Raw genomic sequence first — 23649 nt, 5'->3', positions numbered from 1 at the left:
TTAAGCAAACTTAATATCAAAATTAATTTTAAACAAACTTCAGAAACAGTAAAAATATGTAGCTATTCATAAATCTATGTATTTGTCAACTCAATATTATATTTATAGGTAACAAAATCTATGTAAGTAATTAAAGCAAGTTTGTAACTATGGAAAAAATATAAATTTGTTTAAAAAATTGCTTAAATTCCATTCACATCAGCATTTTTGTGTATGTATATATTTATATATTTTAATAAATGGTAAAAACTGTATGTGTATGCATACCATTTTCTTTTGGATACTACTTATTTTGTTTTGTTGTTTTTATTAATTTTTTGTTTTTTTTTTTTTTGTTTTTGCTTGCTTAAGTTTATACTTGTCGTTCAATATATATTTTGTAATTATCGCATGCGATTGTATTTTTTTTATTTTGTTTCAATTTCTTTAATGGAACTTCCGCTTTTTACCGCCACGCTTTTTTCCTTTGCCCTTCAATTTGCGTTTTTTACTGCCACCGCTCGAACCTTCGCCACGTAACGCCGGATCGCGGCTGATTTCGCCGAGTATCTCATCGCCGAGAGTGGCTGCAAGAAGAGAAATGATTTAGAAAATGGATTGTAGAGAAATTAATAAAAAGGGTGGGTATTTACTATAAATTTTAGCAAACAGTTTTCAACGAGTTTTTCATAAACACAAAAGCACAAATATATGTACAGGCGCCTGTATATAGAGGCGTTTTTATTATTTCATTTATATATTTTTAAGCACATAGTTTATGTTACAACAAAAAGCATATAACTTAAGGTTTGTAACTTTTTACGAAATTAAAAAAAAAAAAAAAAATTAACAAATGTTCATTATAATCCAAAACTTTTTAACCAGAATCTTTAGAATCATTTCGAGTAAGCAGTTTTATAGCTCATTGTACTTTGGTATAGTAAAAAGCTAGTTTCATTTGACTCAAATATATTATGATTTTTTATAATTTTTTTCGCTTGCGATCTTGCCCATATAACGAATACTCGATATCTTTCTTATAGGGAAGAAAACACTTATGGTGCTAAAATCTGGACACTGAAAGTTAATGATATAACCCAGCTATTGCGATTTGAAAGAACCATAATGAGAAAAATCTACGGTCCTATTCGACTTGAAGACGTCACGTACCGCATCCGTTGCAACAACGAAACTGAAAACCTTATTGTACTACGTTCTATTAAAGCGCAGCGGATTAAATGGGTTGGCCACAGCATAAGAATGCCCAACGAAAGAATCCAATATTGAATTAAGAGCTTCCTCTTAGAGGCCGACCAAGAAAGAGATGGTTTGATGGGGTCGAAGCAGACTTAAAAGCGATTAACGCTCGTAATTGGAGAAATGAGACAAGAGACTGAATTGGAGGAGGGTTGTTGATGAAGCTACGCGAGCCACAGACTGTGAAGCTAAGAGGGAGAGAGAGAGAGAGAGAGAGAGAGAGAGAGAGAGAGAGAGATAGAGGGAAGAAAACACCCAACACCTTAAGCAAAAAAAAAAATTATCAAAAATCAGCGCGATTTTTGAGCCACTTAACACTTGCGCTTTATTATACCAAAACTCAATGGCTATAAAATTGCATATCCAGAATTTATCTGAAGTGAGACATTTTGATGAAAATTTAAAATAAAGTGAAGTTAAATATTTTTTGTTTGCGGTTTATGCCTTTTCTCTATTTAACATCTACTCCACTTTTTACTTATATGGAAGAAAACAACCAAAGCCGTTAAGAAAAAAAATTGTAAACAATCAACGTAGTTTTTGAACCACCCGAAACTTGCACTTTATTATACCCAAATTCAATTGTTTATAAAACTGCATACCCGAAATTTTTCTAAAACTTCTTAGTAAAAATTTTGAGATTTTGATGAATATTTTCCGAATTTTTTATATCTTATACAAAGTTCGAACCTTTCTTTTATATGGTTTTTGCTGTAGTATGAACTATATTTTTATGAAAAAATAATTAAATAAATATATAGTCAAAACTTATCGTGCACACTTTCTTTTGACGTTGACTGTATATATTTCAACTCGAACTTATATACAGGGTGCCAAAGAAAGTATATAAAATATTTAAGGAGGAATAAAGTTCGTATTATATGAATAGTATGGGCCAAAATAAGCAAAGAAAGTCTTCATAAAAATGGGCCGCAAACTAACGATTCTGAAGATATGTAAAGTCATTCTGGCTACTTTGCTACTTGCATGTTTTTTATTATTCCATTTTACTTGGATATGGATATCCTTATCATAGTTGGCTTAATTGTTTTATGAAACTATTCGAATTATCAAACAAGGCGAATTTATTAGAGATGGTAACAGTAGGCGCCCCAGTAGGTAGCGTGGACACTCAGAGATGCAGAACAACAGAAGCTGTTGACTTTCGAGAGGAGAGTTCTGCGAACAATTTTTGGCGCGATATGCGATAAAGGCGAATAGCGGAAACGCTACAACCATGATCTCGAAAAACTATATGCGCACCCATCTGGGATAATCACAATCATGATCAACAGATTGAGATGGGAAGGTCCCATATTGCGGGCTAACGCGGATTACCCACCTCAACAAATACTCTTCGGTAAATGCTACAGACAGAGAAGGGCCGCCAGCCGTTTAGATGGATTGACGGTGTAGAAGAAGACGAAAGTTTAATGAGATTTCGGGCATGGAGGACACAGGCACGAAACCGAGACAATTGGACTATTGTTGTCCAGCCAACAATGATGATGATGAACAGTAGGCCAGCTGATTTTTCTTTCTTTCGCGGAGTACACTCGGATTTCAGCACAAAATTGAATTACGAAACGTATTACTTACATTTAAATTTGTAATTTGAAAAATTAAATTTTGTAATGAATTTAAAATCAAAAGTTATTATGAACGTTTTAAAATAATTTTAACATCATTATTATTTTTGAATTATGTTTTAACTCGACAAATGAACTTTTTATTTTAATTTAATTAAAAATAATTTCTTTATTTTCTCCTTGTATGTGACATTCTAAGGTACAAAATGTTGTTGTTGCCAGTGACCACCTTTAATGAATTTGCCTTGATTTCGAAGAAAACTTCGTTGTCGACTTAGGTAGGTAGGTAGGTAAGATGGCAAGAGTACCCCAGGTACACTACAAGTAGCACTTAGGTGCCGTTTTGATACCATAATGTGGACCACTACCTGTGAAAGGATTTAGGGAGAAGAGAACATCGTCTACAGCCATTCAGTGCTGTTGATGTAGGGGAGGAGAGAAAAGGGATCTAGGCTAGAGAATTTCTTCAAGTCGTCCTCAAAGGGCACGCTAAGGATCTCAAGCGCCTAGCCGCCAGAGCCGGACATTTGCAGAGAAAGTGTTCCACAGTTTCTTTTTACTGTAGGATCCCCACAGCTTCTGCGATAGGGGTTGTACGGAATTCCAAGTTTCTCCGCATGAGTACCGATCACCCACTGACCAGTGAACACCGCAATGAGTTTGGAAATTGAATGGCGGGGGATTCCCATCACCTCTGTTTCTATCGTATTGGGGCCATAGTGTTTTCAAAATAGCACACGATGAGACAGACCTCCAAACTGTGTAGTTTTTCTTTAACAACGGTCAAGGGGACACCAATGTCTGAGAAAGGGACAACTGAAACCGGTTCTGCCGACCCCTTCCTGGCAAGCTCATCGGCAATTTCATTTCCCTCTATATTCCTATGCCCAGGAACCCAGATAAGGGAAATGTTTCCTGCACGTTCGAGACGTTTGAGTTCCTCCTTTGTCGACTTAGAACAGACAGATTCTCACGAGCTCTCGAGAGTAAAAGACGTACTAACCATCAATACGATTGCGTGATAGAGCATTTGCAAGGAGCGGGCGGGCCTGTATAACGGGCAGTAGATTTCATTTTTTTTTTGGGAAAAATTTGCCTATGGTGAGTACGGAAGAGCTGAAGCTACGAATTAATCTAAAATACCAACAAATCTGAGCCACTGAGGCGGTTCTAGAAAACGTTCGAACATCCTTCAGTCAAAATTGCGTGCCTGCTTGGATATGGAAGGAGGAAGCTACTTTGCACATCTTATGCAAATTGTTTTTGTTAAATGAAATAAATGACATCGTTAAGTTTACCAGAACAGGGCGTCGTGCTTGGAACGTACATGTGGCAAGGCTTAAAGTAACCGGATTATTAGAGCAGCTTCTGCAATAGTCCAAATGAGATACATTCGCTCTTTGAGCATGTCGACCTAAGAGACTGTGGTCTGTGATTAAAGTAACTAAGATAAAAACGTTTTTTCCTTGCCCGATTAAGTAGCGCCTTCGAGCACCTGAGGTCCCATTTTGGGCAAAATCCTTTTGTGCAGTTACATGTCAGATGATCAACCCATCTCGTCCTGACTGAAGTGGCAATGCTACTTGCACCATGCAGTTTGCAGGTTAAGGGGTATACTTACAATCTCCGTACAAAGAGGGAGGCGAGGGGTAGTGCCCTCTCTCGCTAATTTGGCTGCCTTACAATTCCCTGGCATGTCACTATGCTCAGGGACCCATATCAAATAGATGCGGAAACATTTCGCCATCTCGTTATCCTCGATATTCCCGGCATTTGCGAGCAATGATGGGATGAGAGACAACCCCACCAATAGATTTAATTGCCGCTTGGCTATCGGATTAAATATAGATTTCTCTAAAGGTAATCACATTTTTGCTTAACCAGACCTCATTGATGGCTAGAATTTAAGACTGAATCCCTACTTATACTTGGAACCACTTGGGTTAAGTGACTAAAACAAATGCGCCTGATCATCGCTAAACTGTTGCTGCTTTCACATACAAACTTTTCGCTCGGTGAGCAGCGGTGTTTTGAAATAATCAAATCAATTAAAAAACAGAAAATTGTAAACAAACGCTCCAGAAAAGAATAATCTGTCATATCTATAAAACTGTTAGCTTGTGTGCCTTTTTTGGCTTTTCGCTTCCTTTGGCCCATATTATTACCTCCTTCAATATTTTACATTCCCTTTCGGTTACACCCTGTATATACGCATGCAAAGTGTTTCACTTACCCAGCGTGGTCAACTTGCGTTGACGATGCTTTTCCGCTTTGGTCACCGGCAGGCGTGTCAAATAGGTTTCCTCATATTCCTGTTTCTCTTTTTGTTGCTTGGAGAGCAGCTGTTGAGCGCGTGAGCCAGACGACAATTCCGTTGGTGCATCGAGATACTCCTCCTTCAAATCTTGCAGCATTGAAGCGCTATGGGGGTGTAAAAGTATTTTATAGAAAAAAAATTATCTAAAAAAATTACAACAACTTACGTAATCGCCCGCTTCTTGGCACGTTCAATCATCTTCTTATCCTTATCAACAGTTTTCTCATCGCCATCATAGTAGACTGGCTTAATTTTGGGCGGCACATAAATACCAGATTTACCCGCTGTGGCGCCTTTTTTGGGTTTCTTCACACCAGTCTCGCCCTCCTCATCGTCGCCATCACTTTCCGAATCCGAATTCTCAGATGCATCCTCATCATCATCAGCATCGTCTTCACCGCCGGCATTTGTGAGCATATTATCAGGATTAGGCTGTGGAGATTTTGTTGGAAAATTAAAACGTAAAAAATACCCCAAACTCTATCTTTCTCATATCGGGCATCGTAAATGCTCTGTCACTCTTACCTTATACAAAATTGGATCGGAACTACTCGACACACCCGTGGTGGCTGTCTTCACCAACTTATCGATCTGATAGCGTAGCTTGTGGTCGATGGGTCGTATTTTCTCCAAAACTGTGCGTATTTCAATGAGTCGCTCAATGGATGGATCTCCTTCGATGGTTTCGCCGGAGCATTTGCGCAACACGACATAAGTGAGATTTATCAAATAGTCGAGCAGCATGTGATATTTGACTTCGAGAAAACTCAGGCCATATTCTGTGGTTAGTTCGCCACGTTTTACGCGCTGCAGCATGCTTTCCACCAGATCGGTGACCTGTTTCACATTGCTGTTCATTTCACCGAGCAGCTGTATGGCCTGTGGGATGTCCTGTTGCTGCACATGGCAGTCATAGTCGAGAGCCTGGAAAGAGCGGATGGGAGAAGAAATTAATATTTGTTTTCATGGGTTTTTATTTTTGGAATAAAAATAAGCTTTTTTTAACTAGCTTCCATACTTTCTCTTGTCACTTCACACATTTCATAATACAATTTACACATAAGTTTGTAGATTGTAATCTAAAACTTTACGAGTGCAGTTTTATTTGATGGTCAGCCACAATTACATTCACTTTCGCAACTCTTATTTTAACTAAAATGTTATTACTTCAATTTGTTTAACCCTTTCCGATTGATGAAGCCACAGTGGCGGCATTCGCAAGTTCGCCAGACAAGGCGGCAAAATATCATTAAGACGAAAGGAAAGAATTTCGGGATCAATAGAAAGTTAGCTACTCTACATGTCGCGCACGTTGTTTTAAAATTAAATACAGTAAATAAGTTTCAACAAATTCTGTAAATCACTAAGGAGCAAAAAACTCCGAAAAGCTAAATTTGTTCCGACTAGCTGGTACTCCCATCAGAGAAATATGTCGATCGCACAGTGTTCAACGATATCAACATCAATAGTCACACCACAAATTGGCGGAGAAGTTCTGCCAAATATCTATAAAAGGAAGCACGCGCCAAATATACATATACAGGGTGAACGATATGAAGTGTATCTATCGCACTGCTTGTATCCGTAAAACAGCTCATGACATAAACGTCAAAATTGCTCTAATGACAGTTTACTATATTGTTTATAAGCCATCAAAAGCATTTGCGTCTCAGTTTTGTTGAATTCTTTTTTTCTGTGATGGAATTCAAAAGTAATAGTGTGATTGCATTATATTTGGCTGGAAAATCACAACCAGCCATTGTTCGTGAGCTCAGTCACCTCAAAGTGAATAAAATGTTTGTGTATCGCACTATAAAATGTTACAATGATACTGGTAGCATTGCAAAATGCTATGGAGGTGGACCAAAAAACAAACGCAACAACGCCAGAAATGGTTCGGAAAGTGAATGCTCGACTTGAACGAAATCCACGTCGAAGTGGAAGAAAAATGGACAAAGAACTGAAAATATCGCAATACAGCATTCGACGCATATTGAAAAGTGAGCTCAAGGTCAAGGCTTATAAGTTCGCAAAAGCACACGATCTTTCACCCCAGCAAAAAAAAAGTTCGGTGCGAAAGAGCAAAGGAGTTGTTGCGCTTGCACGAACGTGGCGAAGTTCCTAGCAATGTGTTTTCTGATGAAAAAAATGTCCCAATTGAGCAGTTCATAAACACTCAAAACAATCGTGTTTACTTGACCGAACGCTCATACGCGAATTTGAGCGTACGTATGGCCACTCGAAGCAATTTCTCATCGCAAGTAATGGTTTGGGCCGCAGTGACCACTGATGGACGCTCTCCAATCGTTTTTATCGAGCCTGGTGTCAAAGTGAATGCGACTTATTATCGGGAAAATGTTTTAGAAGCTGCTTTAGAGCCGTGCGCACGCAAACATTTCGGTCGTAGACCATGGACGTCCCAACAGGACTCGGCACCGTCTCATAAAGCTTGTGTGAACCAAGAATGGCTAAAAAATCATGTTCCACACTTCATTTCGTCCACACAATGGCTTTCGAATTCGCCAGACGCAAATCCGATGGACTATTCCATCTGGTCCATTTTGGAGAGCAAGGTGAAGACTAAAAAATATGCCAGTATGGATGCGCTAAAAAAAGCAATTATACGAAAATGAGCCAAAATACCACAAGATCACATTCGTGCAGCATGCAACTCATTTTTTGACCGTTTGAAGGCTATAGTCAAGGCAAAAGGTGGTCATATCGAGCTAAAGTGAATATATTGGGTAGTCGAAAAAGTCTTTTCGTATTTTGTCAATAGATGTCGTTGGAGTCATCTATCTCCAGTGTTACCAATCACATTGTGTCATATCATATGGTGTTAGAAAGGTGGCATTTTAAGCTTCATTTAACCAAAAAAACTTAAATTCGGAGAAGTTGAAAAAAAGTTATAGCTGTTCAAAAATGAGTGAAAATAATGAAGAAATTCGCTATATTCTGAAATTTTTGTATAAAAAAGGGAAGAATGCCACGCAAGCCACCAATGAAATTTGTTCGTGTAGCACAACAATGGTTCGCTCGCTTCCGTTCTGGAAATTTCGATGTGAAAGATGCATCTCGCTCCGGTCGACCTATCGTTGAAAAAGTCGCTGAAATTATGGAAAAAATTGACCAGGACCGTCACATAAGCTGCCATGACATCGTCAAGGCAATAAACATTCATCATCAAACGGTTTTGAACCATTTAAAAAAGGCTGGTTATAAAAAGAAGCTCGATGTTTGGGTACCACATGAATTGCCTGTGAAAAATTTAATGGACCGAATTAACATCTGCGATTCTTTGCTGAAACGAAATTAAATCGAACCATTTCTGAAGCGACTGGTAACAGGAGCCGAAAAGTGGATAAAATATGACAATAATGTGCGAAAAAGATCATGGTGTAAGGGTGGTGAAGCTCAACAAATAGTCGCAAAGCCAGGATTGACGCCTCGAAAGGTTATGCTGTGTGTTTGGTGGGATTGGAAAGGAATCATCCACTATGAGCTGCTCCAGCCTGCTCGAACGATTGATTCTACACTTTACTGTCAACAACTGATGAGATTGAAGCAAGCAATCGAAAAAAATGGCCAGAACTGATCAGCAGAAAGGGCGTCGTCTTCCATCAGGACAACGCTAGGCCACACACATCTTTGAGGGCTAGGCAAAAACTGGGAGAGCTTGGCTGGGAAGTTTTGGTGCATCCACCATATAGCCCTGACCTTGCACCATCGGACTACCATTTGTTTCGGTCAATGCAGAACTCCCTTAATGGAGTAAAGTTGGCTTCAAGAGAAGTCTGTGAAAATTACTTATCGCAGTTTTTCGCCGAGAAATCACAAACGTTTTATACTGATGGAATAATGTCTCCAGAAGAAAAATGACAAAAGGTGGTCGACCAAAATGGTACATATTTGGTTTAATAAAGTTCATTACAAATATAAAAAAAATGAGTTGAAGTTTGATTAGAAAGATAAGAAAGACTTTTTCGACTACTCAATGTGTTAAAATTGTAATAATTTTTTAACATATTGGCTTTGAATTCAATAAAAACTAATTTCACACAAAAAAGTTATGGTGTTTTGAATAGGTCACACCTTATATCATAGTAGTATTCACTAGTACCAAGTTGCTCTTGCTAAATTCTTTCGGTAAAAGTTCTGTAACTCCCTCAGTTTACCTCTAACTTGCTTGAAATTTGTACACTAAATTGCGGAAGGCATGGCTGTAAATGCTATGGTGATGATGGTTATAATGATTACGATGTTGATATTGGACCGAGTTATCAAAAATTTGGCCGTAAATTTGCAATACTGACGGTGATGCACTTTTTCATGCACAATGACAGGCATTTTGTTTTTTTTTTTCAATGGTAGAAATGTAGCTTCAAAATAAAGGCAGCATGAATTTGATGCCTTGCAATGTTGCTGTTTAATTTAAATTTTTTCTCCTTATGGTCGCCGTGTATAAAAAGATTTTGCTCGAATTAAATTGAATATTAAATTTCATATGTAATTTTTAATTCATGGTTTTTATCAATTGATTTTTTTTGCGCTTTTTAATAAGTTTTGTGGTAATTTTATTTTTATTTTTAGTAGCATAAAATTTATTTACATGCATTTCATTAAATAATATTCTCTCTCAATTTCAATTAAATTTTGCAATTATTTTCAATTTTTTCACAAAACCCAATTGAATATGCACAAAAACATTATTCATTACAAAATGACGATAATAATTAATTGCAAAAATTGCACTCTGGAAAATTAAGCAATGCTAATGAGCAAAATATTTAATTAATGCGTGCACAGTGCCAATGACGTTTTTTTTTTTGGTATTTTTTTGAGCGGATTTTCGCACTGCTACATTTATTCATAATTTTTTAATTATTATTCGCTAATCTAACGGCATTTTCGTTGCATAAATTCCAATCAGTTATTGCAGTGCTCAATGTAGAAATGCAAAAAACAAATGCACAAATACACAAATACAAAAACACACAATAAAAACAGCTAATGTGAATTTCAAATAAGAAAAAAATTATATTTTGCGTTAATTGCATTTCGCTTGTCGGGCACAAAATTTGCATAAAACATGAAACGAAATAATTCAAGTGAAAATAAAAACCAGCAGGAGCGCATAAATAATATAAATTTTTTTTTCTCGCGATTTTACAAATTCAACGCCACACGAATATCCTGATGCGGTTTATTAATATTCATTGGTGAAAAATGCATTCCAAAAAAAAAAAAAAAACGGCAAAAATAATTGTTTGCGTACCAAAAGCCTTATTAGGCATTTAAATACACATTTGGATAGGAATTAGTTGCTGGCTGGCTGGCTGCATGGCAACCAATAATGCAATGAGCACAAACAGCGAAACCGCAACAACAACAACAACACCAATCAATGCTCATAAGGCAAATGCTTATTATTAAAATACGCAGGCCTTTTTTTGTTCGGTGCAATAATAAATTAAAATATATAAATATAAAATCAGCAAAATATGCAAAATGACAGCGCCGACAAATATTCTGCAATAGTGGTTAAGCTGCATTATTATTATTATATTTGTTATTGTTGTTGTTGCTGTAGTTAGCATGTAGCATTTTGTCCAGCGAATCGTAATGCACAACAAAAGCCGCAACATTTACAAAATGCAATAATTAAATGCCACCAATAAAATATGCAAATGAGTTGTTTGAGTGGAGAGTGGCGACCTCGCGGCGCGCAGGCAAACAAGCATACGTTTAGGCGCGTTAGCAAACACAAGCAGACACACACACACGCGCACACAAACACATATACATTTATATACAACCATACCCATACACACAATTCCATACCCATACACACCTCATATGGTATACACACACACTAACACATAAGCGAACGCATAATTTGATGCAATTGCTGCAAACCACTAGTCGTCGATGAGCGGACAGGGTATTTGCACTTTTGCATATAAATGTAGTGTTAGTTTTGGTTTGCAATGCATTTTCGTGCACACAATGCACTCATACACATGCCCACAGATGTCAGGCACTGCCTCGAGGCGCTGACTGTTGAAGGTGCGTATGTGCCACGTTGAGTTGTGGTATGAGGTGGTACTAGCACTTTTCGTGCCTGAAATAAAAACAGAAACGACGTCGCTAAAGCGCTTTTATGATTTGCGGTTTGCAAAACAATTCACGCACACACACACACACACACAATCCCCTCGCCAGTCGGATCTGCAATTGCATAATAAAATGCGTGCAGACATTGAAAATATTTGCAAAGGGAATGATGGAGGCGATGGAGCGCCAGACACAGTGAGTTGAATTTCCGCCGAATATGGTAATTATTTTTACATAATAAAAGTACTTCTGATTTTATTGCTGAGAGTTTAAAGTTAACGAAGAGAAGATGATAGCGTTTTGAGTAGGGAGAAAATTGTGAGCCAGCAATTTTTCTGTACTCTAGTAAACCTTCGGGCAACATCACTCTGAAAGACGTCTCCAAAGCGGAGCTCCCAGCCCTACTTAGATTCGCCAAAAGCGCTGACATCCTACATGATGTCTACTTAGGTATTCATAGAGGTCGGTCTCCACCTGGTATCGATAGGGACCAAAAGGTCTATACGTGGTTTATTGCCAACCAGGCTAACCTAACCTAACCTAGTAAACCTTCTAGGCTCGCTGTAAAGCCCTTGGTAGGCAAATTTCGAAAAGTCCTCTTTTGACGAACAAAACTAACACTTTATAAGGCTCTCATCATGGCCGTCCTAACGTATGGCGTAGTAGCTTGAATGATAATAATATCCGATGAGGAGTCCCCCTTGGAGTGTTTGAGAGAAATATTCTGCAAAAGATTTTTGGACCTTTGCACGTAGGCAAGGGCGAGTATCGCAGGCGATGGAACAATGAGCTGTAAGAGCTTCACGACATACATATATACATACATAGGTCGTCTGCTGAGAACCGACCGCTATTAGAAAAACTTTTCTTAATAATTTTGGTGTTTCATGCATGACCTTACGCATTTCCGAATGGTAGGCACGCACCAACCCATTCGTCTGCCGATATAGGCATAATGCAGCGAATAAAGATCCAGCGGCTGGGTCATGTCGTCCGAATGGAAACAAACGCCCCGCCTCTGAAAATATTCGATGCGGTATCTGTAGCATAGGAAGAGAAGGGCCTGATCTGCGTTGGAAAGATCAGGTAGGTGGAGAGGAACTTGATATCACTTGGTGTGTCCAACTAGCGCCGGTTAACACGAGAAACGACTTGTTATGATCGCTTAAGCGATTTTAGGACTTAAGCGGCTATCGCGTCAATAAAAAAAAAGAATAAGAAGATTTAAAATGTTTGAGCTTATGCTGAGCACGCCAGTGTCCCGTAGGTACACAATCGATTTCGCCCAGTTTAGGTAACGAGTAATTTTTATTTAACAATTTTCTAGAGAGTTAACCAAATAAGTTTCCACTTGAGAACTTAGTTTTCTCTCAACCTAGTTTTGCTGGTTTAGTTTTTACCATTCTTCTTCTTCGCTTATTAGGAAAATTCCTGGTTACAACAATATACGAGTATTTGAAAAACTTTTACTGTAGTTCAGTGGATTCGGATGTTGAGCATTCGTGCCATCTCTTCATCTGGTGAGGATATTCTGCCCTTCATCGCCATAGTTGCTATGCGTTCGCTCGACATTCTGCGAACATAGTCTCTGTACATTTTTTTCCTTATTTTATGGAAGTGTCTGCTCAACAGCCCGATAGGGTTGCTGCTTTGTTTGCCGCAGTCTTCACTTCTTTTCTTAGATCCTTACTGCTAGTAATCTGTGAATACAAGTTTTTATTGAGCCATACACCTCTGCGATCTCTGGTGTGATCCATTGTGCTTGATTGCAAGCTAATATTTGGAGGCTTCTAATGAATTTGCGCACTTTAAGTTGAGTTCACCTTCCTTTTTTATGGTTGTGACTTACGGATGTAATACACGTTATTAGAGCCACAGATATAAAAAACATAAATGTAAGCCTGCGAGGAATTCAGTATCCCAGTGGTACCCTCAGAAATGTCGAAAATGCTGCTGCTGTGGGGTTGATTGAAAAGTAATGAGCCTTCCGGCGCGGAGCGTCTGCCAAGCGATCAACCGAATCGGCTGGTGGGGGAAAATGATCGTTGGACCTTCCCCTTCCACTAGAAACCGGTCCCAGTTCGCTGGCAACAGCGGTGCAGTCAACATCGCTCCACGCGTGAAAGCTGTATTAAAAGTGTGTTAGGATTTTGCAGTGGCGAAAATGCAGCCATCGTTGGAGCAACGTTACTCGATCAAATTTTGCGTAAAGCTAAACAAAACGAGTACCGAAACCATTGGGCTACTCAAGGAGGCTTACGGTGACCAATCTCTGTACAGTGCCCAGGTACAACGGTGGCACAAGTCGTTCAAGGAAGGCCGGGAGGACGTTGAAGACGAACAGCGATCTGGAAGGCCTTCGACGACACCAACATTGAACGTCGTGCTAGTCTACGTGAGATCAGTGAAGAGTTAAATTTAACTTATTACAATGTGCGGGAAATCGTGACCGGAAAACTTGAAATGCGCAAAGTGTGTGTCAAATTGGTTCCAAAGGTTTTGACTGATGAACAAAAGCAATTGAGTGTCGAAATTTCCCCCACCAGCCAATTCGGTTGATCGCTTAGCAGACGCTCCGCGCGGGAAGGCGCATTACTTTTCAATCAAACCCTGTACATGTCAGATTTGGAGGTGCAGAACTTGTGTTTATATGGAATCAGGTTAATACAGTTAATAGTTAAAATAGTTCGGTAGCGCAAGAAAAGTGAGTTTTGCTTTCAAACTGACTTTCGAAAATAAATGCTATGAAATACAAAAAAAAAATTCACTTAATAAGCAAAAATATCCGAAACTCAAAAATATACTTTTTATTCGACTTTCGCTAAAATTTGTGCCACAGTGCAATCCCTACGTGCATTTGAGCGAATATTTGAAATTAAATTTCCTGTTCACAAAATCTAAAATTACAACATAAAAAAAGCCAGTATTAAATTGGAGAAAAAGAAGTCAGACACTAAAGCAAATGCATTCAAAATCACTCGAACACTCCCGCACGCCGACATATAAATTGTATTGGAAATGTGCCTATCGAATGTTGAAAATGGTGAATGCACAAAAAAGGCAAAAAAAAAAGGCAAACAACAGCATTCGCATATATTGAACTAATACATTCATAATTAGTTTGCTAAATACATTTATTATTTGTTGCAGTGCAACTTGCAAATCAACGCAATGCTTGCAAAACAGCAAGTCGAGTTGGGACAGTGTTGTATCTACACACACACACACGAACATACTCAAACAAATATACCCATACATAGGCAAGTGTGTGTGTTTAGTCGCTTGCTGTTGTTTGCGGCATTGCATATTTATTGGCGCAGTAGCACATGTGAGCACGTAAGCGGATGTACGATGCATTTGTCAATATTTAAAATGCGCTTGTGCAGGGGCGCATATAATTTTGAGTGCATAGATAAGTGGATGCATATGGTATACTCGTACATGTGTGGGTGTGTGCGTACGTGCTTGCGTTAAATGTAATTAGAATTGTTAAGTGAAATAGAGTACATTTCTAACATACACGTCACACACATACACGCACATAAATAAATAATAGAATATTTTACATAAGTCACTTATTTATCTACTTTAATTTGTAAATATGTATCCTTGTATGCATGCATGTGTACATGTATGTATGTGTGACTCTGTGTATATAAATATATTAATTTGCATAATTGTGTCCGCATTTCGCTTGTAATAGGCATTTAATACAGTAATAATATTATATGTATATTATGTATGTATGTATGTAATAAATGTGCAACTATATAGTACAGGGTGCGACATTTCAGAAAACCATATTATTGTTATTAGTATTAGGAGACCATTACGCACTGCGACCAGAGCTGATCTATTGTGAAAGGCCTATTTTTGTAACCCTAGAGTTTTAGGCTTTTTAAAAATTTCAGCACAATTTTGGGTTTGTTGTTCCAAAGATTGCATGGAGATACTACGATACCACCAAGATGATAAAGTCTCTGCCTGCCCAACGCAGGACATTCACCAAGCACATGTTCTGATCTTTCTATGTCCATTTCGCAAAAGCGGCAGACATTGGTCTTAGATAGATCAATATTATTTAGATGATACCTCAGGCTGCAGTGACCTGTAAGATGTAAGATATCCTGTTAAAATACGCAGATCTACTCTGCTTAGTGAGAGTAGCTTGTCAGATATTCCTTTGTAGGGACTTAGAAATAGTTTGGCTTGACGCTGACCGGCACAGTTTAGCCAGTGTGCAGCAAATTTCCTTTCTTCCCATTTCCTAAGGAATTCATTAATGTGGCTGTTTGTGAGTCCACGGAAAGGCTCAGGACCAGTAAGTTGCTTATTTGCTCCTTGTTTTGCAAGGTCATCAGCCATTTCATTTCCCTCATGTCCTTCATGTCCCGGAATCCAACCAAGTGTTACTATGTTGAGGTTTCCTAACGTGTTGAGAAGGTTTAGGCAATCATTTGCCAATTTAGAGGTGATAGTTGTTGATAGAAGGGCTATTGGAGCCACTTGGCTATCTGAAAGTATGTAGATGTGAGTACCTCTCATTTTCCTGCTAAGGCATTCTCTCACACATATTTCAATGGCATGTATTTCTGCCTGGAATATTGTTGGGTAGGATCCCATCGGAATCGATTTTTTGAATTTGGGCCCATTGATTCCTGCCCCTGTTCTACCATTTTCCAATTTGGACCCATCAGTAAACACTAGCTGGGAGCCAGGTTTGAAAGTGATAGAGTTAGTTCTCCAGTCTGTTCGTTCATTAATTATAACTTGGAAGTTCCTGAGTGGTATTGGTTTGGGTGATAGTATATCATCCCTAAGAAGAATTGGTACGTAGTCTTCTAATATCTTTAAATGTCCTTTCATATCCCCACTTTTAAGCTCAGATATACCTTTTAATCTTAAGGCGCTCGAGCGAGCTTCCCTTTCAATCAAGATTGGAAGCGGTGGTATGTTCAGGAGCACACCCAATGCATCAGTAGGACATGTTTTCCTAGCCCCTGTAATACCAACACATATCAGGCGATGCAGTTTGTTTAATTCGTTTACTGCTTTTCTTTGCTTTGCCTTGGGCCACCATGCTAGAGATGCATAAGTGACTATGGGTTTCACAACTGTGGTGAATGTCCAGAAGGTCATTCAAGGGTTTAGTCCCCATGTCTTACTAAAAAGCCTTGTACAGGCGAAGAATGCCCTCGGGGCTTTAGAGGTAACTCTATCCATATGGGAATTCCACGTAAGCGTTTTGTCAAGACTGACGCCAGGATAGTTCGCTTCTGACTTCAGAAACCCATAAAGAGTACGGCACAACTGCTAGCGAGAGGCGGTTGTTCAACGAAATGAAATACCCACTCAAGGCTGAGAGATTTATCAGGTTTGGCCATTAACTATGGTGAAAAACAGAATTGTGCGATTTCTGCTCGCTCGTATCACTCGTATTCAGGCACTCGTCCCATTAGTCGTTATTCACATGGCTACAAGGCAACATGAGCGAAAGTTGTGTTGATTTTTTTTCGAATATCACCAACACAATTTCAATTTTTTCTTCAACAAACCGCTGTAATGACCTCGGGAACGTCAGTCAATCAGCTGATTCTTTCAAATACGCTGAGAGTCAGTTAACGGTCTGATATTGGTCACACCTATAAAGCTCTCTTCATCATGATATCCACTTTTGTGGTTTTTACTGTTGCTGCGCAGTACGTTGTTACGAATTTCATTCCTCATGCTATTTTAATTAACTAATTAATTAATTTTAAGTAATGGGAAAAGATGTATATTCGCGTCAGTTCGCTTCTTTTAATAAATGTGATTTGTCATCAATTTAAACAAAAATTAATGGCAATACTAGAAATGTTTTTTTTTATCCTTCCTGTCATGCCCATATTACTGAATTAATTTCTGAATTTGAATAAGAAAAAAGACAACATTGCCCGAAAATTTGTAAATCAAATTCTTTATTAAAGCACTCCTTCTTACAAGCTTTTTATAGCAGAAATACACTCGGAGGTTTGCCATTTGCTGTTTCACGCCAGGAGTTTCGAACCCAGCCACTTCCGACACACATTTGTGAAACAACATTAGGACGCACACCCCAAATAGGATGGAGAATCTTGTCCAAACACCCTATAAAGGTTGTAAGCGCCAATCATATACATAGCACATGGGCTGAATAGTCCCGGGCCTAACACATAGATAACACTAATTTTATTGCATTCACCTTCTTTTCAGTTAGTACAAACCTTAAAAAGAAAGCTGTTCAAATTGTATGATATTCTATTCAAAAGTTCGTGAGTTATTGTGCTAAGAGTGGGGCTACTTTTGTTATTTTCAAAACAGTGGATCAAAAAGAATTCTTTATTTTGATTTTTCATTGCGTCGTGATGGGAAAAAATACCGTTCAAGTGAAGAAATGGCTTGAAATGTGTTACGAGGACTCCATCAAAACCAACAATAAAACCATGGTTTGCTCTCTTTAAACGTAGTCGTAGAGCTGATGCCCAACGCAGTGGACGTCCAAGTGAGGCGGTAACACCAGAAAACATTAAAAAATCCATAAAACAGTTTTGAATGATCGAAAAGCGAAGTTGCACGTATTAGCTGACATCGTAAAGTTATGAAAAGAACGTGTTGGCTTTACATATATTGCATTAGTATTTGATTATGGGAAAGCTCTGTTCAAAGGGGGTGCCGCCTTTGCAAACTGTTTTGTTTTTTTCATCAAAACAATGCACCGTGTCGCAAGTCAATCAAACATGAATTGAACTAAGAATTGCTCCCAGATCCATCGTACTCGCTAGATTTGGCTCCCAGCGACTATTGACTGCTCGCAGACCTAACAGAAACTGTCGCCGGTTAGAAATTTCGCTCGAATGAAGAGGTTATCGCTGAAACTGAGGCCTACTTTGAGGCAAAAGGTAAATCGTTCTACAAAAGTGGTATTAAATGTTAAAGCGGCGCTGGAATGATTCCGTTGCTCTCGATGGAAATTACCTTGTGAATAAATCTAATTTTGAACAAAAAAAAGCGTGTTTTCAAATTTGATCGAGTAACGTTGCTCCAACGATAGCTGCATTTTCGCCACTGCAAAATCCTAACACACTTTTAAAACAGTTTTCACGCGCGGAGCGATGTTGACTGCACCGCTGTTGCCAGCGAACTGGGACCGGTTTCTAGTGGAAGGGGAAGGTCCAACGATCATTTTCCCCCACCAGCCGATTCGGTTGATCGCTTGGCAGACGCTCCGCGCGGGAAGACTCTTTACTTTTCAATCAACCTCTGTATCTGGTTAAGGGATTTCTTTTGTTCGAAGCAACTCCTTTCAACTCCTCGGAGGGCATCTGGGGATCTCCTTCAGTTTTCGGCTCCCCGACTACTGTAGTATATTTCAGGCCGAACGAATGGCAATAATGAAAGCCACGACACTGGTACAGTGTAATGCGATATCTGGAAATGACATCTACATTTACACTGACAGCTAGGCGGCGATAAAATTCCTCACAAAACAGTCGACAATCTCCAAGGTACCCATGAAATGCCGCACATCTCTTAATGAGATGGCTGAGTCATTTCGCTCAAGGAAAATATGGGTTCCTAGCCATCGCAACATTGAGGGTAACTACAGAGCCGATGAACTAGCAAGACTCGGCACCAAGTTGACCGATGAGTACATAGACAATGACAAAGGCATGCCCTTACAAACATGTAAGCTACTTATCCTTGAAGAAATCGTAAGAAAAACAAACGAAAGATGGCGTAATGAGCCACTTGCAAAATCCCCCATCAATTGTGGCCGACTCTCAATGCTAAACGCACAGAATCTGTGCTAAACCAAAATAAGCACAGTTTTAGCACAGTGATTTCAATCATAACGGGACATTGTCTAATAGGTAGGCACGCCCAAAGGATGGGTGTGCAAGCACACGACTTCTATAGAAGTTGTCTTGATGATGAAGAGGAAGAGACAATCTTACACCTTCTGTGCCATTGCCCTGCTCTATCCAGACGGAGATTTGCTATTCTAGGCAGACAATTTTTTAACGAATTGGAAGATCTCACTTCTGTAGAAATAGGAGGTATTCTAAAATTTTTGAAAAGCACACACTGGTTTTAGGAGAAATAGAGAAAGCTCCCCACGCGGCATCACAATGGGATATGAGCCTAAGTGTGTCCCACAGAACAACCGCTTCAACCTAACCTAACCTAACTCCATTCAATACTCTTTGCCGCAGTTTTTCTTCCGTTTGTCTTTCCAGTCGGTCATTTACTGCGAGGTTCAGCAATTACCACAGGTTCAAGACACTGCAAGTGGCTACTTTTGCAGCTTTCTCATCTCAGTTAGTAAGAAAACTTTAAATATGGCAGGACACGAGGCAGCCATCTAGCCTAGTAGTATGCATTTGCTTATAAATCCGAGCAAAAGAGCGATTCTACCTTGCAGCTTGAAAACTATTTAGGTGCGTGAAGGCCAATTGTAGTGAGAAAAATTAAAATACGTATTCAGATAATGTTGCTCACTCAATGAAAATATACCCTGTAGTTGCTACAAGTATGTTAACGCCCCCCACTATGTCGGAGTCTATGCAATGAAAATATTTGCATTTGATGCCCGCAGCACAATACGCGAAATTAACAAATACTAATTAATTAATAAAAACAAATATGCGCAATAAACCATGTAAGTATTGTAATAGAAAAACATATTACAAATTCAACCCTTTAGGCGCCACAAAGCACACCTCCTTGGTTTTTTTTTTTTGTACTGCTGCTCCTATGGGAATGCGCATAATTCAATTTGGAAAATATTAAAAAGCTAAACAAAGAAATTACTGATTGTAATATGTAAAAGTTTTATAGAAATAAATGAGCATAATTTATGTTGTTTTCACAACAAAAAGATTACTAATAAAAATATATGTATCAGAAAATAGCTAAAAAAATCAAAAGAAAAAATTCATTCGTTAATAAGAAATTGCATTATTTTAGTTGAAAATTTTCTCAGTTCCATAGCTTTAAAGCACCATTTGACATGGCCGACACGTCATACTAGTATCTGAGGCCATGTTTGATTAAAGAGAAAAGGATTTGCTGAGATTTGCTCACATAATTCGAATGACCTAAAATCAGTATGTGCTGCAACTCACTTGGAATGCCTTCTCTTTAATCATAGCTGGATTTATCACCGGCCATGGGCCTAGTAAGAACATACGCCAGTAGAACGCATATAATGGCAAGCAGGCTATCTCTCATATTTCCATCTTACGCTTTCTCTGGGACCTGAGCTCAGCGGGTAAACAGACTCGTATTATTTTTGAGAGAACTAAGAGAAGAGCGAGAACAGTATGGCAGTAAGCGTTTAGGAATTAAGTGTGCCTCCTTCGAGGACAAGAATGTTTCAGGAATGTTTCTAGAACCCTCAGTGAACTATGGCAACAAGTTTGTCACTTGTTTTACATCAGGCAATTGTCTATTATTAAGCCATGTAAGCCATGCAGAATAAATGCAATTCTTAAAGCGAAAGGTGGGTACACACATTATAAATATATATAATTAGCGCTTACACCCATTTTCGGTGTTAAGCCGAGCTCTTCCTCCTATTTGTAAGGTGCGTCTTGATGTTGTTCCACAAATGGAGGGACCCACAGTTTTTAAGCCGACTCCGAATGGCATATAGTTTTTATGAGCAGCTTTTTCGAGGTGGAAATCCACTCGGAGGTTTGCCATTGCCTGCCAAGAGGCGACCGCTATTAGAAAAAACTTTTTCTTTATTTTGGTGTTTCACCGAGATTCGAACCTACGTTCTCTTCGAATTTCGAATGGTAGTCACGCACCAACCCCTCGGGCTACGGTGGCCACACACATTAGGACTCAAAAAAATTAATCATTAAATTAAATTAATCACATGCGACGCCTTTTGCAAGAATTGTTAATCTTTTCATAGTGTGATTAATTTTGTGTCACCTGGTTACAATACATTCTAATTATATTTTACAAAAGATGTACTGCACATTGCCCCAAAAACTGAGCTTTAACTTTAACGTGTGGTAACTCCAAAAGAAATTCACCGAAAGGAATGCAGCGACACCTGGAATTTTTTCTTGCTCGGATTTTTATGTCAGAGGGACTTAATGATAAGTTTTGACAATTTTTTTGTCCCTCATTTAATTTTAATAGTTTGTTTATGAAAATATAGTTAATTTTCTTACAAGAACAATATCAATCAATGTTTGAAACTTTGTATAATTAAAAAAAAAATCAACAAATTTTCACAAAAATGTAGGCTATCGACCATAAACTTATGTATTCTGGGCACTCTTATACAAAAATGGGCAAAAATTATACCGATTTTTGAAGTAACGAGAGTACTGAGAGAAAAAAAGATTTATTCTATGTCCTTAAAGACTATTTTACTATCATAAAGAAATGCCGAAAAACTTATATAAAAATCTTATATTGCATGAAATGGAACAAGCTGATGTTCTCCCTACAAAGCCCTTAGAAGATGCGATTTTGAGAAGGCAAAGAAATACCAATGGTGAAGAAGTAAATTGGTTGCAGATATGTTGGATAAGGGTTTTAAAAAGCAAACCATATACAAAATGTTATATAAAACTTCATTTAGCGAGAATGAGGATTTTAAATCACTAAATTTATTGCTCTCACAACTACCTTGATATGAAACTTGACAAAACGCTCACTTGGAGCTTTCTTAAAAGACAACTCCGACATAAAAAGTGGATATATGAAAGGACATCTAAATATCTAAGAAGACTTCCGACATACTCTTATTATTCACAGGGTGGATACAAGGGGGTGAAGAAGTTCATTGAACGCTGGCGAAACTCTATCGGTTAGCGATAAGCGAAACAATTCTGATAAGCCACTTTCACTTAGCAGAGTAGACTGAAGACTTTTAACTGGTTACTTCACAGGCCACTGTAGCCTGAGATATCACTTAAAGAAAATTGGTCTCTCTGAGACCATCATCTTTCGATTCTGTGATATGGACACTGAAGATTCAGAAGACATTCTCCGTAAATGTCCTACACTAGGCAGAAAACGGCTGCAGCACTTTAGTGGTATTGCCTTGCCTCCATATAAATTACGGAACAATAAACCCCAAAATGAGCTAAAATTTTTAAAAAGCTTTAAAATATAGGGTACCTCTGCAGGCTTTGCACAATAGATCTAGTTTGGTAGCAGCGCGCAGTAGCCTAATAATAATAAGAAGAAGAAGAAGCAGAAGAAAACACCCTTCATCATCAACAAAAAATTTTATGGACTTTACTACTGCATATACATACGAAATTTTTCTGAAGTGAGACATTTTGCTGAAAACTGTTGGATTTTTTTTTTAAACTACACAAAGTTGCAGATATTGCTTTACTCGATTTTTGTAGGAAAGCGAACTATATTTTCACAAAAAATATTATTAAAATTAAATGCGAAACAAATAAATTTTCAAAACTTGCCAATAAGTCCCTGAGCAATAATTTCTAACACAGTGAATATGAGCTCCCATTTTACACCCAAATGGATATTAAAAAATTAATAGCTGATTGAAAATTTTCATTTACAACTTAATAAAAACGGAAGCATGGAAGCATAAGTACATTAATCGAAAATTGTATGCAATTAATTTAGTTTTTAACGCCAATGAAGTGAAAAGTTGTGAACAACTACCCAATAGTTCGGTAATAATATTTTATAATATCAACGAGAGCTCACCAAAAGTGCATGAATAAATAAATAGCAGACATTTTTAATAAAATAGTGCATATGTATGGTATGCGTGCGTTTAAGCATTTGCATATATACGCCAAGCCCATTTAGTACATAAACGAGTGATTCCTATAACATCGGTGAGGTTTTTTACCCAACAACACCCAACCAGTGCTACGACTATCGGCAGCAGAGCAGGCTGAATAGCCACTGCTGAGTGGGATGAGGATAGCAATTTAAGCGCATTTTAAATTAAACGCACACATGTTTTAACAACTACATTAATCCAAATAAAAGCTAACACGCATACATACTTATTATGTGACGCGCCGTAAAAAATCGAGACAATAGTCTCTCTTAGAATGGTTTGGTTCCCCACTATTCATTTTCTGGCTGTCTCCCAAGTAGTGTAAAACGGATGTAGAGAGGAACAGTTGGCGAGCGATTTTACGCCACTAGCAGCGGCGTAACCTATACTGGTCACTTTGTGAGTGTAAAGGTGGGAAAGTAAATCCACAAAATTGCACAGGTCCCACATGAGGAGAATAGTCGCGTGAGTTGACTATGGCAACTGATAGAGGAGGTTGCTAAAGTGCGTTTCATTACTATAGTACAGGGGCTTATTGACAACTTTTGACACATTGTTTTCTTCTTTTTTTTGCTTTTTATTTA

At 38.3% G+C, this 23649-nt stretch overlaps 1 protein-coding gene across 1 annotated transcript; it reads right to left on the bottom strand.

Annotated features, from left to right (window-relative positions):
• Nucleotides 1–269: 269 nt before the first annotated feature.
• On the bottom strand, nt 270–20423 carry LOC128864626 (neuroguidin). Its single transcript, XM_054104384.1, has 5 exons — nt 20400–20423; nt 5668–6066; nt 5309–5574; nt 5059–5246; nt 270–566 (listed from the first exon to the last, which is right to left on the bottom strand). Exons 1-5 carry the CDS (start codon nt 20421–20423, stop codon nt 427–429), a joined length of 1017 nt encoding a protein of 338 aa, XP_053960359.1. The 3' UTR covers nt 270–426.
• Between the last annotated feature and the right edge of the window lie 3226 nt (nt 20424–23649).

Source organism: Anastrepha ludens, chromosome 5 (assembly GCF_028408465.1).
Source record: "Anastrepha ludens isolate Willacy chromosome 5, idAnaLude1.1, whole genome shotgun sequence".
Taxonomy (NCBI): Eukaryota; Metazoa; Arthropoda; class Insecta; order Diptera; family Tephritidae; genus Anastrepha; species Anastrepha ludens.
This window is presented reverse-complemented; position numbering and strand designations above follow the sequence as displayed.

Excerpts from the sequence above, each read along its gene's own strand:
- LOC128864626 (XM_054104384.1), bottom strand. The coding sequence starts at position 20,423 with ATGATTAAAGAGAAGGCATTCCAA. Across the intron at positions 6,067-20,399 it reads TTAAAGAGAAGGCATTCCAA|GCTCTCGACTATGACTGCCA; the intron begins GTGAGTTGCAGC and ends CGCTCTTTCCAG. Across the intron at positions 5,575-5,667 it reads CCGATCCAATTTTGTATAAG|CCTAATCCTGATAATATGCT; the intron begins GTAAGAGTGACA and ends AAATCTCCACAG.